The sequence below is a fragment of the Meriones unguiculatus genome, chromosome 10, assembly GCF_030254825.1.
Source record: "Meriones unguiculatus strain TT.TT164.6M chromosome 10, Bangor_MerUng_6.1, whole genome shotgun sequence".
Taxonomy (NCBI): Eukaryota; Metazoa; Chordata; class Mammalia; order Rodentia; family Muridae; genus Meriones; species Meriones unguiculatus.
Window position 1 is genome coordinate 89,489,244 of NC_083358.1, and position 14,040 is coordinate 89,503,283.

General features: G+C 43.9%; 1 protein-coding gene across 3 annotated transcripts in view; it reads left to right on the plus strand.

Moving 5' to 3' along the window:
- The window catches only part of Cdc14a (cell division cycle 14A), a 152,094-nt gene that overhangs the window by 104,701 nt on the left and 33,353 nt on the right, over positions 1-14,040 (plus strand). For all 3 annotated transcript variants that reach the window (XM_021642714.2, XM_060392843.1, XM_021642715.2), the window contains exon 11: positions 13,122-13,281. In XM_021642714.2, the coding sequence (XP_021498389.1) occupies positions 13,122-13,281 (160 nt within the window). The remainder of the gene's footprint in view (positions 1-13,121; positions 13,282-14,040) is intronic.

Here is a 14,040-nt window from a genome sequence, read left to right on the forward strand (position 1 = left end):
TCGGAGCCCGAGGGATTACTGGTTTACTAATCTACAGGGGAATAACTGCTAAGAAAATGAGCATCGGGAAATGAGCAGGGAAAACTCCACTTGAGCACTTGAGAGTGTGAATTGGGAGTGTAATGAGTTTTAAAGAAAAGTTATGCATAAATGGGGTCATTAAAAAAAGACAGAAGTGTCTAGGCTTTTCCCCGTGGGAACAAACAAAATTAATCTGTTGTTAGGGTTTTATTCCTAATGAGACTCCCGGCCTCAGGCTTCCTCTAATTTTCTGCAGCATGGGGTATATGCCATGTGCTTATTATGCTAACTGCTTGGTAACATTGAGTAAGTGGCTTCAAGGTTCAAAACTCAAAGCCCAAATATCCCTAAACCTAGTTCTTCAAGCCACTTTCCCAGTCTTAAAAATGATCCGTTGGAAGACCACCTCCTCCAAAGGCACATTGAACCCCCCACTTGCTCCAGGCTCTCTCCTATGCCCTGGATTGGCTTAGGTTGTCAGGGTCCCCCGTACCCCACTTTTTGCTTGTGTCCATCCACCCACTGCTCTCATCACCCCATTTTTCTCCATCTCCTCTCATAATGGTACCAGAAGACATTAGGGTCACGAGGCACCTGCACTGGCTTGAAGCAATGCCCTTCATCTGTAGGTGCATGCATACGCTATATGACTATGGCGGGATCTTTTGATGGGAGTCATACTGCAGTTTTCCAAGTATTTGCCTATGCAAACTGCAGGAATGGCCTCCTTCCATAGCTAAGTATTGTAATGCTTGGAGCAGAACCTTCCAGAAGGTAGAATCCTTTTATTCCTTTTCTGCTTTGTGAGGTGTTTTGAACTTGCATGAAATGATGCCTGTGTTGCTCATGGGCTCTCCCAGGCTTTCTTAGATAGTCTCCTTCAGTGTTGTGGTCCAGGGCTATTCCACCAAGAAGCAAACTCAACTTTTCGCTCTCTTTTTGTGTTCTTTCCCGATGTAAACCTTGGCTGTCCTACCATAGACCCCGAACTCAGAGATCTGCCTGCCTCTGCTTCCTGAGAACTGGGATTAAAAATGTGCATGACCACTGCCTGGCAACTTTTTGCTCTCTTATCCTCTCCTCTTTGGCCCCTCCTCTCAGTTTTCCTAGCCTGTGGTTGGTGTAGCCCCTAGGCGTTGTCATTTAGTGCACCAGGGACCCACATTCATCCAACAGCTGTGTCCTGCACACAGGCTTACATCAGGCAGTGTTCTTGCTTCCAGGGTGCAGCCGTGAATGTCTTAGCCGAGGTTCTTTGAGCTTGTTTGGAGAGGGGTGCAGCTACTCGAATACCCTTGACCGGAGACCGGCCTTCCTGTATTTGGGGAAGGTCGTCCTCTTTGACCGAGTGAGGGAGGAAGAGGGCACCCACCTAGCCTGGCAGATCAGCCGAATCCAGCATGGCGATCAATGGGGTGACAGACGTCACAGCCAGATGGCCCCCACATCCAGCCACGGTTCTTATAATACTTGCCTTTCTACTGGGAGAGTAGGCAATAGATGGGTGACGTGCATTTGTCTGTGGGATGGCTTTTGATGGTAGGCGCTATGAAGATGTATTAGGGGGAGAGGGTGATAGGTAGGGTTGAGATCTCTGCACTGGGAGATCAAGGAGGGCTTCATCGATGAGTGTTGAGCATTTCAGGACAAGAAGGAGCAAGCCCTGCCCACATCGTAACTGTGTTCCATGCAGGGAGCATGTGCAGGTCCTGAGGTAGAAACATACCCACTGTTTCACCCTGGGGTGAAGGCTAAACAAGTAAGGTATGGCAGTGCATGACAACCCCAGAAGTCAGGATTCCAGGGCAGGAAGGTCACAAGGTCAGGGCCCGCAGGGCTGCAGAGAATTTACAGGCCAGCCACAGAAATATAAGGGGATGCTACCTCAAAAAGCAAAGTGAGATTAGAAAAAAAGAAGACTGGAAGCTGGTGCCCATGGGCTGTAATGAGCTGGATGTGGGTGTTTGAGAGGCTAGGTTGGTAAGCTAACAAAGCGATCCCCCCTCCCCCACCCCACCGTGTAACCTTCTCACGACCAAGCCGTGGGAAACACCGGCACCCCGAGCGAGGTCTTGTGTTGGGCACCATTCAATAGGCAGTTCTCCCGCCAAAGTGACTATTGTTCCGACTTGTCCGTCACACCATAGATGAGCCGTGTGGGCTTTTGAGCCTTGTCTGAGCAAAACTGGGAAGTGTGTGTGTGTGTCTAGCTTTTTAAATTGCACATTCTTTAGTCTTTAGTGCTTTCGATAGAAACGCCTGTTTACTTCTATTGCTGTGTAGCATTGAATGTCTGCATGCATGATGCTGTGTCCCCTGGATGAGCATGTAGGTTTTCTCCAGTGTTGCCTAACTTGTGTCTTTTGCTTGCACTGTCTGATGGTTGTGTACCTGTGAGGGGGCAGTCGGGTATGACCCTTAGGAGTCTTAACCAGCAGTTTCTGGAGGTCTGGCAGCTGACGGGATGAGCAGAAGTCTGCAGTAGTGCAGGGCTGGCTGGCGTAGGGGTCAGAATGAGAGGCAACACAGGGCTCTGGCTTTGGGGACATGATCTCATAGGCATCTGCAGGGCTGCACTGGATAAGCGTGTTTATTTACCCTCTTTTCCTGTTATTAGGCCTTTCTCTTGCCACTTTAAACATAGCATTGAACCTTCTCCAAGGCTGTTTCGTGCTAACAGCAGTTTTTCTTTTGCTCTTCCCCGTTGCTGCAGAGAGCTGACAAAAGGCTTTCTCTGTGAAGTGTAAACAACCTAGAAGAGAGTTTAATCTTACTCTCCTTTCAACACGTACCCTAAGTTCTTAATGAGCCGACTTTGAAGTAGTTTTTTTTTTTTCCTGCCTTAATTCTCTGTTGTTGTACCAGATACCTGCTAAGAATTAGTTTCCTAAGAGGAGAGGTTCATTTTAACTCATTGCCTCCAAAGTGCCAGTCCATGATTGCTTGATCCTGTTGCTTTTGGTCCAGTGCATCATCACAGGGAGTGAATGGAGGACAAACAGCTTGCCCGACCTGGTTATGGCTGTAGAGGGAAGAGAGAGGCAGAGCCAGGGCCCATTCCAATGATTTAACGTCTTTGTATGGCCCATCTTCTAAAGGGCATGGGCAGTCTCATGGGCTAGGACACTCCCACTTAGACCTTTTGCAGATTGGAAGTTGGGGATTAGCACCACGTTTTGCATTTTTTGGCGTGGAAATTTACTGCTACAATTGTCTTTAGATTTCAGATTTTTTTTTCCTCAGTAATCTTTCATTTTCCTGTTGCTATCACCTTTGTCTGCCTTCGAAATCGTCTCAGACATGGCAGAGTCCTTCCTTTTCTCCTTCCCACCCTTCTTTCTTTCCTTCCTTCCTCTTACACATATTTGTTGAAGGCCACTAGGTAAGTAAACTGGGAAGCTGGAGTAAAAGTAAGGGCTTGGTTTTTAAGAGCTCATACATTGGGGTTGGGGAGAAATGTATGAACAGATAGGTGTATAAATTATACAGCTGCTCTGAGGGATGTTATGCAGAAAAGCAAACGGAAGAATAAGGGGCTAGGGGATAGGGCAGCTTTAAATAGATACGTGCTCATGGAGGAAGCGAGAGTGCAAATCACATGGAAAGTCTTGAAAACTTTTTCTGACTTTTATTTTCTTCTTTCTGGTTTAAATTATAATTGGACAAGCGAACATTGCATATATATATGTGTGTATACACACAATGGTTTGAAGTGTATACGTATTGTGGAATGCCTAATTAACAAGAGCATCGCCTGACATCTGTTGTGGCACCAACACTTAAAAATCCATTCTTTCAGCAATTTTCACTTTGCTCAGTACATTGCTGTTAACTATAGACAGCACTCGGTACAAAAGCCCTGGTCCAGTGTCTCCCAACCCCCACTCCCCACCACAGCCTCAGGCGGCCATCATTTTACTCTCAGCTTTTGTGAGTCTGACTTCTTAGAGTCTGCGCACTAGTGAGGACCTACTGCAACATTTGTCTTTCTGTTCTTGGCTTTGGCCTAGTTCACTTAACATAATGTCCCCCAGGTTCTTCCACTTTGTTGCAAATGGCAGGATTTCCTCTGTTCTCATTTTGTTTAAGGCCGAATGTGATCTCGGAATACTCTGCTGTCTTTGCCCTCTATGCATGGATGGATCTTGGTTTGGTTTCTTGGTTGCTATTGAGTATGCTGCACAGGCAAGCAGCTAGTTCTTTAACATACTGGCCCCGTGGTGAGTTACTTAGACCTTATTAGATTTGAGGAATGTACTTATGTTCTCCATAACAGCCATAGTGATTTACATTCCCCATGGGGGCAATGCATCCAGAGGGTTTTACTCTTAGATCAGTGCCTGTGCATGAGAAAGTATGGTAGGTCCTTGGGTTGAAAAGGAGAATATTAGGAGAGGATATCAGAAGATACACAGGTCAGGGCATGTGGTCTCCTAAGATTTTAACAGCTCTTTTTATTTATTAATTCTATTTGTTTTCTGGGATTATGAAAAGTCAGTGAAGGTATTGAATAGAAGAGTGATCCAAAAACTTGTATTTTGAGGCAGTCGTTAATTAGCATATGGCCTGTTTCCCCAAATTCCTATCTTTCCGAGACTGGAGTGGCTTAACCAGGATGGGGATGTGATGCAGCCTAGCATATCTAGCCCCACAGGATCCTTCGCTATGTCCACTTCTTCCCTTCCCTACCTCCTCACATCTCCGTGTATTCTCTCTGTAGTTTGTATTCCACGATCTTGTGTGACCTGGATGTTGGTGGCACACACGTCCGGTCTTACTCAAAGGCTGAGGTGGAAGGTACCCAAGTTTGGGGCCTAGGGTACCTAATGAGACCCTGTCTCAAAGACAGAAAAAGAGAACAGCCGTCGTTCTGAGATTTAAGTAGATGTGTATAACCTTGGGGCTTGGTGCTGTCCATCAAGTGTAATTGTCTGGGGCTCATTGCGTTGTTGCATGGGTCGGTAACACTTGTTTTCAAGGGTAGTATTCCGAGATCTAGACACACCTGTGGTCTTACTGAAGGTCATCTGGACTGTCCAGAGTTGTTGGCTATCACCATCGGAGGTGCTGTAAAGGTGCATGTATAGACATTCGTGAATGTAACTTTTCGCTTTGTGCTGGGTACCATTTGTGTGATGTCCTTCCTCATTCATTTGAGAAGAAGCCTATCTGCACTGCAAACAGACTTGCTGGGATTTCATTCCTGAGCTTCATAATTCATGCTTTTTGTTTCTGCTAATCTTTTTTAGAAGTTTATGTTTCATTGATTTTTTTTCTCACTCCATGTAGTTTATTTGTTTTTAACCTTATTGATCTGTAGTTTCACATTTGTTATTTCCTTCTTTTTTGTTTACTTTGCTCTTTGTGTAATTTTTTTTTTTAAGACAAGGTTGCACTATGTAGGTCAGGGTTTTCTGGAATTCAGTTCTCTCAGGATTTACCCTACAAATTCTGATGCTTTATACTTACCTATTAATCACATCTGTCTGTTCATTCATCTGTCCATCCATCCATCTATCCTATCATCTATCCATCCATCTATCCATCCATCCATCTATCCTATTATCTATCCATCCATCCATCCATCCAACTTATTATCCATCTATCTCTCAACTCTTCTTCTACTTACCTGTTTACTGTCACCATTCTCTATCTGCTATCTAATCACAATCTAAAATGTTGTCTTACAAGTTTGAGTAATGTCTAGAATAGAAACATTAGGTTACTTCCTGCTCTATACCCTCACCATTTATAATTATTTTAACTATCTCACTGGACTCGGTTAACATGAGTGTTTTTATCATGACCCACAGGCTTCACTGAGCATAGGTGTTTAGTCTGTTTTCTCCTGGGCAATTGCTGTTGTTCTGTCTTTCTGTTCACTGATTCTTTCTTCTCCACATTCTACTATTTACCCTGCCTGCCAAGTTTTACTCCCCGCTCCCATTCTAAAATTTCCGTTTGGTTCCTATCTGTCTTGTTTTTCTTTGAGACTTGCTATTGTTCATTTGTTTCATGCATGTTTGTAATCATTTGTAGAAGTACTTTTATTGTGGATATTTTTCACTTCTGTCAGGTAATTCTGACACTTCTATATCTGTATCATTGACATTGATTATTTCATTTCATTCAGTTGATGGCAATGTTTGAGAATGTCAGCCTGGGCTTTTTCTTGGGATGTTATGAGACTCTGTATGCCTCCTGCCCAGTTTTTTTTTTAAATTTTAATTTATTATAATTTATTTACTTTGTATCCCAGCTGTAGCCCCCTCCCTTGTCTCCTCCCAATCCCGCCCTCCCTCTTCTCCTCTCATGCCACTCCCCTAGTCCACTGATAGGGGAGGTCCTCCTCCCTTCCATCTGACCCTAGCCTATCAGGTCTCATCAGGACTGGCTGCAATGTCTTCCTCTGTGAACTGGTAAGGCTGCCTACCTCCCCACCCACCATGGGGAGGTGATCAAAGAGCTAGCCACTGTGTTCATGTCAGAGATAACCCCTGTTCCCCTTGCTAGGGAACCCACTTGGAGACTGAGCTGCCTTGGGCTGCATCTGTGCAGGGGTTCTAGGTTATCTCCATGAATGGTCCTTGGTTGGAGTATCAGTCTCAGAAAAGACCCCTGTCCTGCCCAGATTTTTAAGACAGGGTCTCTATATGGTTCAGTCTGGCCTCAGGCTGGCTTTGTAGCCGAGGATGATCTTGACCTTGTATTTCTAGCTCTTCTCCCTCTACCCTATGTGTGCTAGGATTACAGGTATGCTTCACAATGCCTGGCTTTATGTAATTCTAGGAGTCAGGGAGCCCACTAACTGAGCCATGTTCCCAGCCCGTAGGTATCTTGTTATCTTGCTTCGCTGAGGGCGGGGCAGAAGACTTTCCCTTTTGCTACTATAGGTAGAGACAGAATTCTGTCTCCTCCTCTCAGGGTTTGCTGATACTGGAAGCGTCTTGTCACTGCTGGGTGGATATAGAGTTGTAACCTTTCTCTGTGGTTCTACTGACAATATGATGGGCGAGTCACCTCTGGCACCACAGGCTGATAAGGGAAAGGTGTCAGTAACTGCCTGTGGGATGGAATTCCAGGTTCTACTATTAGCACCTCTGAGAGATCTGACTCACTATAAGGCTAACTTCACTGCTTCTGTGATCAGGGAAGAAGGGAATGCAGTTGTCCCTTGACAGACTGGTACGGTGGGATTCTAAGATCCCTTTTCAGCTTTTGCTGGTGGGCTAGAATAGAACCAGTTTTGTTTTTCCCCTTTTTTCCTGTGGTGTTTGTCTGTACTAGAGCATTCACTGTGGAAAGTTTTCCTGTTTTACTAGGATCACTTTTTTTCTGGTCCTTTGACTATAGAAAGGAAGATTTTTGCTGATGGAAAAACTTCCGTTCTCATTGGTGATCACTTCCTTTTTTAGAAGCAAATGTAGAGTTTGTTCAGCAAAAGCCAACCCCAGTGACCTCATTGCTATGTTGTTTCTTGAGTCTCATATCTCCTAACTAGTCTGTCTTCGTCTGTTTTTCAGAGAGGCTTTATTTACTTCTTTCATGTACAGGATTTAAAATTTTCATTTAGTGAGAAGAGCCAGGGAAAGTACGTGTACTTCAACTTCCTCTAAGTGATGCCACTCATGTTTTGAGAAAATAGTAAGGTCTGATGTCTGCTATGGTAGGCTGCATGTTATTCCTGACAGTACATTGCAATGCCTTGTTCTGGGGGTGTGGCTTTAGAAGAGAGCATGAATCTGCAGAAGGGATTAAGGATCTTGGTTTTGGTGAGAGCATTCTGAGCTGCCCAGTGCACCTGCTCTGATCTCAGGGTCTCAGGGAAGAGTCTGGGAGTCTTTGAGGGAGAAGCAATATGCAGAGAATACATCTATGCGCTCTGAAGGTGGAGGGAAGGGACAGATGTCAAGGGATTGGCAGCTACTGGACAGTATCAGACACTGATAAAAATGAGGAGACAGATCTCTTCTCAGAGCTTCCAGAAGGAACAAGTCCTGCCTATACTTTGGTCTCAGTTCAGTGAAACTGTGATCAGATGCTCAAACTCCAACTTTTGTGTTCTTTTGAACCACTGTGTCCGCGGTCGTCTGCAGAAGGTAGCGTGAAGTCAGGAAGTAGTGACAGTAAGGAGCACGGATTTCAGTGACAGCTAAGGTTGTTCTGAACTTCTTGCAGTTGTCCTACTTTTGAATTTGGAGCATTTGACGTGGGTGAGTCCTGTGATGCTGTATCGCTCAGAAGCCTGGGCTGCAGGCCGCACTAGACGAATCAGATGGATGGGGGAGGGGGGCAGAGGCTGAGAGGCTGAAAAGAAGGCTATGCAATCTGTCAGGGAGACAGGCTCGCTAAGAGGCTAGATATGGGCTGGAGAGTTAGAGATGCATTCCTGGAACATTTCAAGGGGAAAAAAAAATAGGCTCTGAAGACCGACCGGTGCTGTGAAGGATAAAGAGTATGACGCCAGCGATGACGCAAAATCGTGAATAATTAACAGGGTCATTAGGAGAGAAACGGGGGGTGAAAACTTCTACAGCGTCTCCATCTGCCACAAATGATAGAACAGGCATGCATTCCTTCTTTCCGAACTGAAAGGCCAATCAGAGCCTTTTAAGTTGTACCAGTCCTAAATCTGTCTGTAGAAAAGCTGGTTAGTCATATCCTAATTTTCTTGAGGAAAAGAAAAAAGGCATATGTCCAGGTGTTGGATAGATGTGTCTTAGGTACATCCTCTTCTGTGTCACCATGTTAAGTGATGTTTGACGGCCCTTCTCTGAATTGCTGATCAACTAATCCATCAGCAGTTCTGAACTTCTCCTTTGATACAGCCCTTGCTTTTCTATTTAAAGGTTTTGCTTGGATATAAATAAAGCTGTTTGCAAAATACCCATAGAGTGTTTTTGTTAAACTTAGAACTAAAAATACCATTCTTAAGCTATAAATATCACCATGAACCCAAAATGTTTTTCTTAAGATGATACACAGATATCTCTGTTATTATTAGCCCACTCTGAAGCCTGCTTCTCAAAGACAACCTGTAGGCATGTAGAGGTAGGCTGTGTTCGTTAGACTGTTTATTACCCATATCCCACTCTGCTCAAACTTCTAGAGAACCCACATAGTGCTGAAAACCTAGGCCCTTTGGGGGGCTCTGTCTATTTTGAATTGTCTTTACAAAGTAAACATTTTGTTTGAAACCTTTTGCAGTTTTTTTTTTGTTTTTTTTTAATTATGTGTGTGTTCTTGTTTCTCTGTGTGTGCACCCTATGCATGTAGGCTCCTGTGGAGACCAGACTAAGGTATCAGATCCCTTGGTATTGGAGTTACAGGTGGTTGTGAGCTACCTGATGTAGGTGCTGGGAACTGATCCTGGGTCTTCTCCAAGAGCAGCCAGTGTTCTTAACTGCTGAGTCATCTCTCCAGCCTCCCTACTCCCAACCTTTTCAGTCTTACCTCTGTGGATTACCAAATGCGCCATCCTACTATACTGCCGTAGATATCAGTGTAAGCTGTCATTAGGTACTTTCTTGCATTTTCAGTTAGTTGCAAGCCTCGTCTCCGTGCTTCTCTTCACCTCAGACTTCCCCAGTCATTTGTTAAAGACTCATCCTGATTGAGCAGATCTGGGGTGATACTTGAAAGTCTGCATTTCTATCACTGTTCACCGATTCATTGGTGTGCCATGATTCTGGGCCTTACCCCATATTTACTTAATAAGGGCCTTCAGCTCCTTTTTACTCCGTTCTACCATTAGTCAGTGTTCTATTGCTGTGAAGAAAGGCCATGACCAAGGCAACTCTTATGAGAGAAAGCATTTAATTGGTGCTTGCTTACTGTTTCAGAGGGTTAGTCCATTACGGTCATGACAGGGAGAAGGGCGGCATGAGGCAGACGTGGCTCTGAAGAAGTAGCTGGGAGTTCTATATTGAGATCCGCAGGCAGCGGAGAGAGAGAGCCACTGGGCCTGACTTGGGCTTTTGAAAGCTTCAAAGCTCACCTCCAGCCACACTTGTCTGCCAACAAAGCCACACCTTCAGGCCACACATGTACTCCACAACCCACCACAGAAGAAGAAAATGGCGAGGGGTGAGGCTTAGAGTTGTGTTATGTCAGAGTGCCAGCTAACAAGCATTGGGAACCTCAGCTGAACTGTGCATACTGGCTGTGGTGGCACACACCTGGAATCCCGGCACTGGGAAGTGGAGGCAGGAGGATCAGAAGTTCAAGTTCATCCTCACCTACACTCAATCTGAGCATGGACGGTGGAGAGTGATTGAAGAAGACATCTGACCACAGTTTCAGGCCTCGGTGTGCACACACACGCACACACACGAACATGCTCATGCACACCACACACATGCACATCACAAGCACGCACAGCACGCCACACCACACCACACCACACCACACCACACCACACCACACCACACCACACCACACCACACCACGCCACGCTACACCACATACAAGCATAAAAGAAAATGGGTTTATTTTCTTTATCGAATGACCAAATCATGGATTTTGATGGACACTGGGGTCAAAGTTGGTTCATCCTGGTAAGCAGTGTCCTGGGTGGAAGGGCTGGAGATAGCGCTGAAGAGTTAGAATGACACAATACAGCGTTAGCTTCCTGTAAGGTGATAAGGAGAGCAAGTGAGCCCCACACAGAAGCAACTGCACAGTGGCCTCTGTATGTCCTGCACTCAAAACCATTTGTGAGACTGACCTGAGTTGGAAGAGAAGTAGGTATTTATAAAGAAGCATCTAAACCATCTGCACATTGGCTCATACTGAAGCCAAGTTATTTATTTTCTTATAGTCCACATCGGTCTAGCCCCTATCTGACTAATTTGGGGCCAGGATGTGGCCAAAACTAATTTGCCCCAACCTTGGCTACATTTCTCAAGAAGGCTGCATTCCAATCAAGACAAAATCTCTTCCTGTTGCTTCTGAGCTCGTCTTCTGTTAGAGAAGGGCTCAGTCACTTCTTGCTCTTGGAAAATGTGCTACAATATCGGAAGACTGGCTTTCCGCCGATGTATTAGCTTTACAAGAACTGAGTTTTCAGCCTTAAATACTTTAAAATAGACGTTTCACTTCTTTTGTTTGAGAGCAGGCTTTTAAGGCACGACACGGTGAGCATCGCCTGTGGAACAGTATCTGCGTGAAACGCCGCTTCCTTTAGCTCAAGAAGCAGTTGCGTACATCATTGCTTAGCAACGCTCGCTTCAGTGCTGACACCTTATTCATCTTTAATATTCAGGTTCAGCTCAAGTCTTTCCAGAGACAGGGCAGGTTGAGTCTTTGAAACCAAGCAAGTGGAAGTTGTCACTTTGCAATTTTCATCCTAGGGCTGTCAGCACTATCCGAGTTTTCATCTTATAACTTATGTTTGAATTGGAGATTTCTTTTCACTTTAGCCTCTTTTAGGTCCCTCTGCCTCTGTTCCCACTTCATATTGTTTTCTTTTAAATTCCTGAAAATGCCATCACAACCTCTGCGTTTGGGGCATCACATTTAAATATCTTAGCATGGCACCGGAGACTCCTAATGATTAAGGGTACTTCCCTAAATCCTCAGCTTCACCAGAATTAAACAGCCCTTTGTTCTGTATGCTCTTTCCTCAACTTGTGCTTGTTTTGGGGTAGGTGGGGTATAATCTTGGCTGAGTGAGTCCTTTTTATCTTTCCAGATAGGGCTTTGCATAGCTTAAGGACAGGAATGTGGTCTGAAAAATGTGTCCTTAAGCAATCCTGGCATCCAGGGTACTTTACAAACTTGGATGGTATAGGCTGGCCAACCACCAACACGACTTAAAAGGATGTGCGTGCAGCTGCTTCACTGTGACATGACATTGTGTTTTATGGAAGACTTGCTTCTTTATGGGGGGAGGAGGAGGGAAGGAGGGAGTTGGAAGGGAGGAGGAAGGGAGAGGGAGAGAGGAGATGAAAGATGAAAGAGAAGAGAAAAGAAGAAAAAAGACAAGACAGGTGTGTACATGCATGTGTGTGCAGATGCATACAAACACAGACATTTGATCTCTAGGACCAGAGGGGATGTCTGATTCCTTTAGATAGGGCAGGGCCTCTTTGCTTTGAGACTCATATGAGTGTGGACCATAGGGCCTTAATATGCTGGATTTCATTTGTTTACTTCCCCATATTAAAGTAGAAACTTCTCAAGGGACAAGGATTCTGTCATAATTTAATTAATTTATTTTATTATTTTATTTTCTTTTTTGAGGCAGGGTTTCTCTGTGTAGCTGTCCTGGAACTTGCTCTGTAGACCAGGCTGGCCTCAAACTCACTGACTCTGCCTCGGTAGTGCTAGGATGAAAGCCGTGCACCACCAGCCCTGGCTCTGTCTTTTATTCTTAAATTCTATCTTTTCTCTCTGTTTCATGTATCTGAATTTTCAGCATTTGTGATAAGGCAATAGTTCTTGGATGTTCCTGTATGAATTCATCAGCCATCTTCTGACCTATTCTTTCTCTGCCAAGGACTCTGCTATTTTTCTCACTACTATTTGAAGCCCATAAGAACGAAGCATCAGATCAGGGTTATGATAGATGTTGATGTGAAGTAGAAAGTCTCGGGGTATACAAAAGCAAAGGCAGGATGCTTTGAAGATAAAAAAAAAAAAAGAAAATACAAGAGGCTAGGCTACACTTTTCTAACATTCGCACAAAGGAGAAAGATACTAAAGTTGTTTTCAATCTGTATTTTTACAGCTGGTATAGAAGGGCAGCCGTGATTCAGTGGTGTGCTAACATCATCAGTTTATATGTCCTAGGCTTAAAATACAGCTTGAGGGTTAGTGTCCAAAAAACTTCTACCACAATAGAAGACAGAAACAGCTTGACTCATTAGTAAACTGGTGTGAACAGATTTCTGAGCTATTTTTTCACATTTTAAAAATCTCATTTACTAATTTTTAAAATATTTAATTTATTTAGAAACATAATGGTCTACTTTGGGTCCATCACCTTTCTAGTCTAATTATTAAATATTTTATTAGTATCTTTCTTGTTAAGATACCATGGCATTGAGATAATCATAACTTATTTTAAATATTTTATTTTCTCTCATTTTTTTAAACAGAAAACAAGCCTCATTATGGGTCCAGGGAGACATCTTTCGATCCAAACTGAAAAACAGACCTACCAATGAAGGAAGTATGAATAAAATTATCTCTAGCTTGGATGGCATGTCTATTGGTGGAAACTTATCTAAATTACAAAACACGGAAAGGTTTGAAGAGGTGAGTTTTCCCCTGGAGTCTGCTTCCCTAACACTAGCATTCTTCATTTGTTCATTTGTTTCCCTATTGAACACATGGACCTATTGTTTCTTTCTTTTTAAACATTTGTTTGTTTGGTGTATGTGTGTGTGTGTGTGCGTGCACACACACACATGCTACATCATATATGTGTTGGGGGTCAGAGGACAACTTTTGAGAATTGACTCTCAGCTTTTCCTGTGTGGGTTCTGGGGATCAAGTTGAGATCATTATCAGGCTTGGTTACAAGCATCTTTGCCTGCTAAGCTATCTCACTCGTCCAGTGACCTGGTCTATTCTCTGAGCTTGTGGGAAGGCTAATTTTTTTTAAAAAAATTATTTATTATTTATTACCAATTTATTCACTGTATCCTGGCTGTGGCTTAGAGTCATTGTCCTCCTGAGTACAAACCAGTTGTCCTTAAAAAGGAAGAAATAAAGTCATAATTAAGGAGAACAATTATAAAGAGAATGATTCTGGTATGAGGAATATTTATAGAAAGGCAACAGAAAAGTAAAGTTTCCCTTGGAAAGCAGAAGCAGATACCCAGAAGAAAAAGTTTGATGATGCAATCGCAGAAGCTGTGCCTAGCACAAGTGGTCCTTTGAAAGCCTCCTGTTCATTTAGATTTCTAAAGTGCAGAGGGAAAGCAGAGTTAGGACATATTGTTTTACCCAGACTCTCCTCCACACAAACCACTTTAAATCATCATTCTTTAGTGGCTGATTTAATCTGCACAA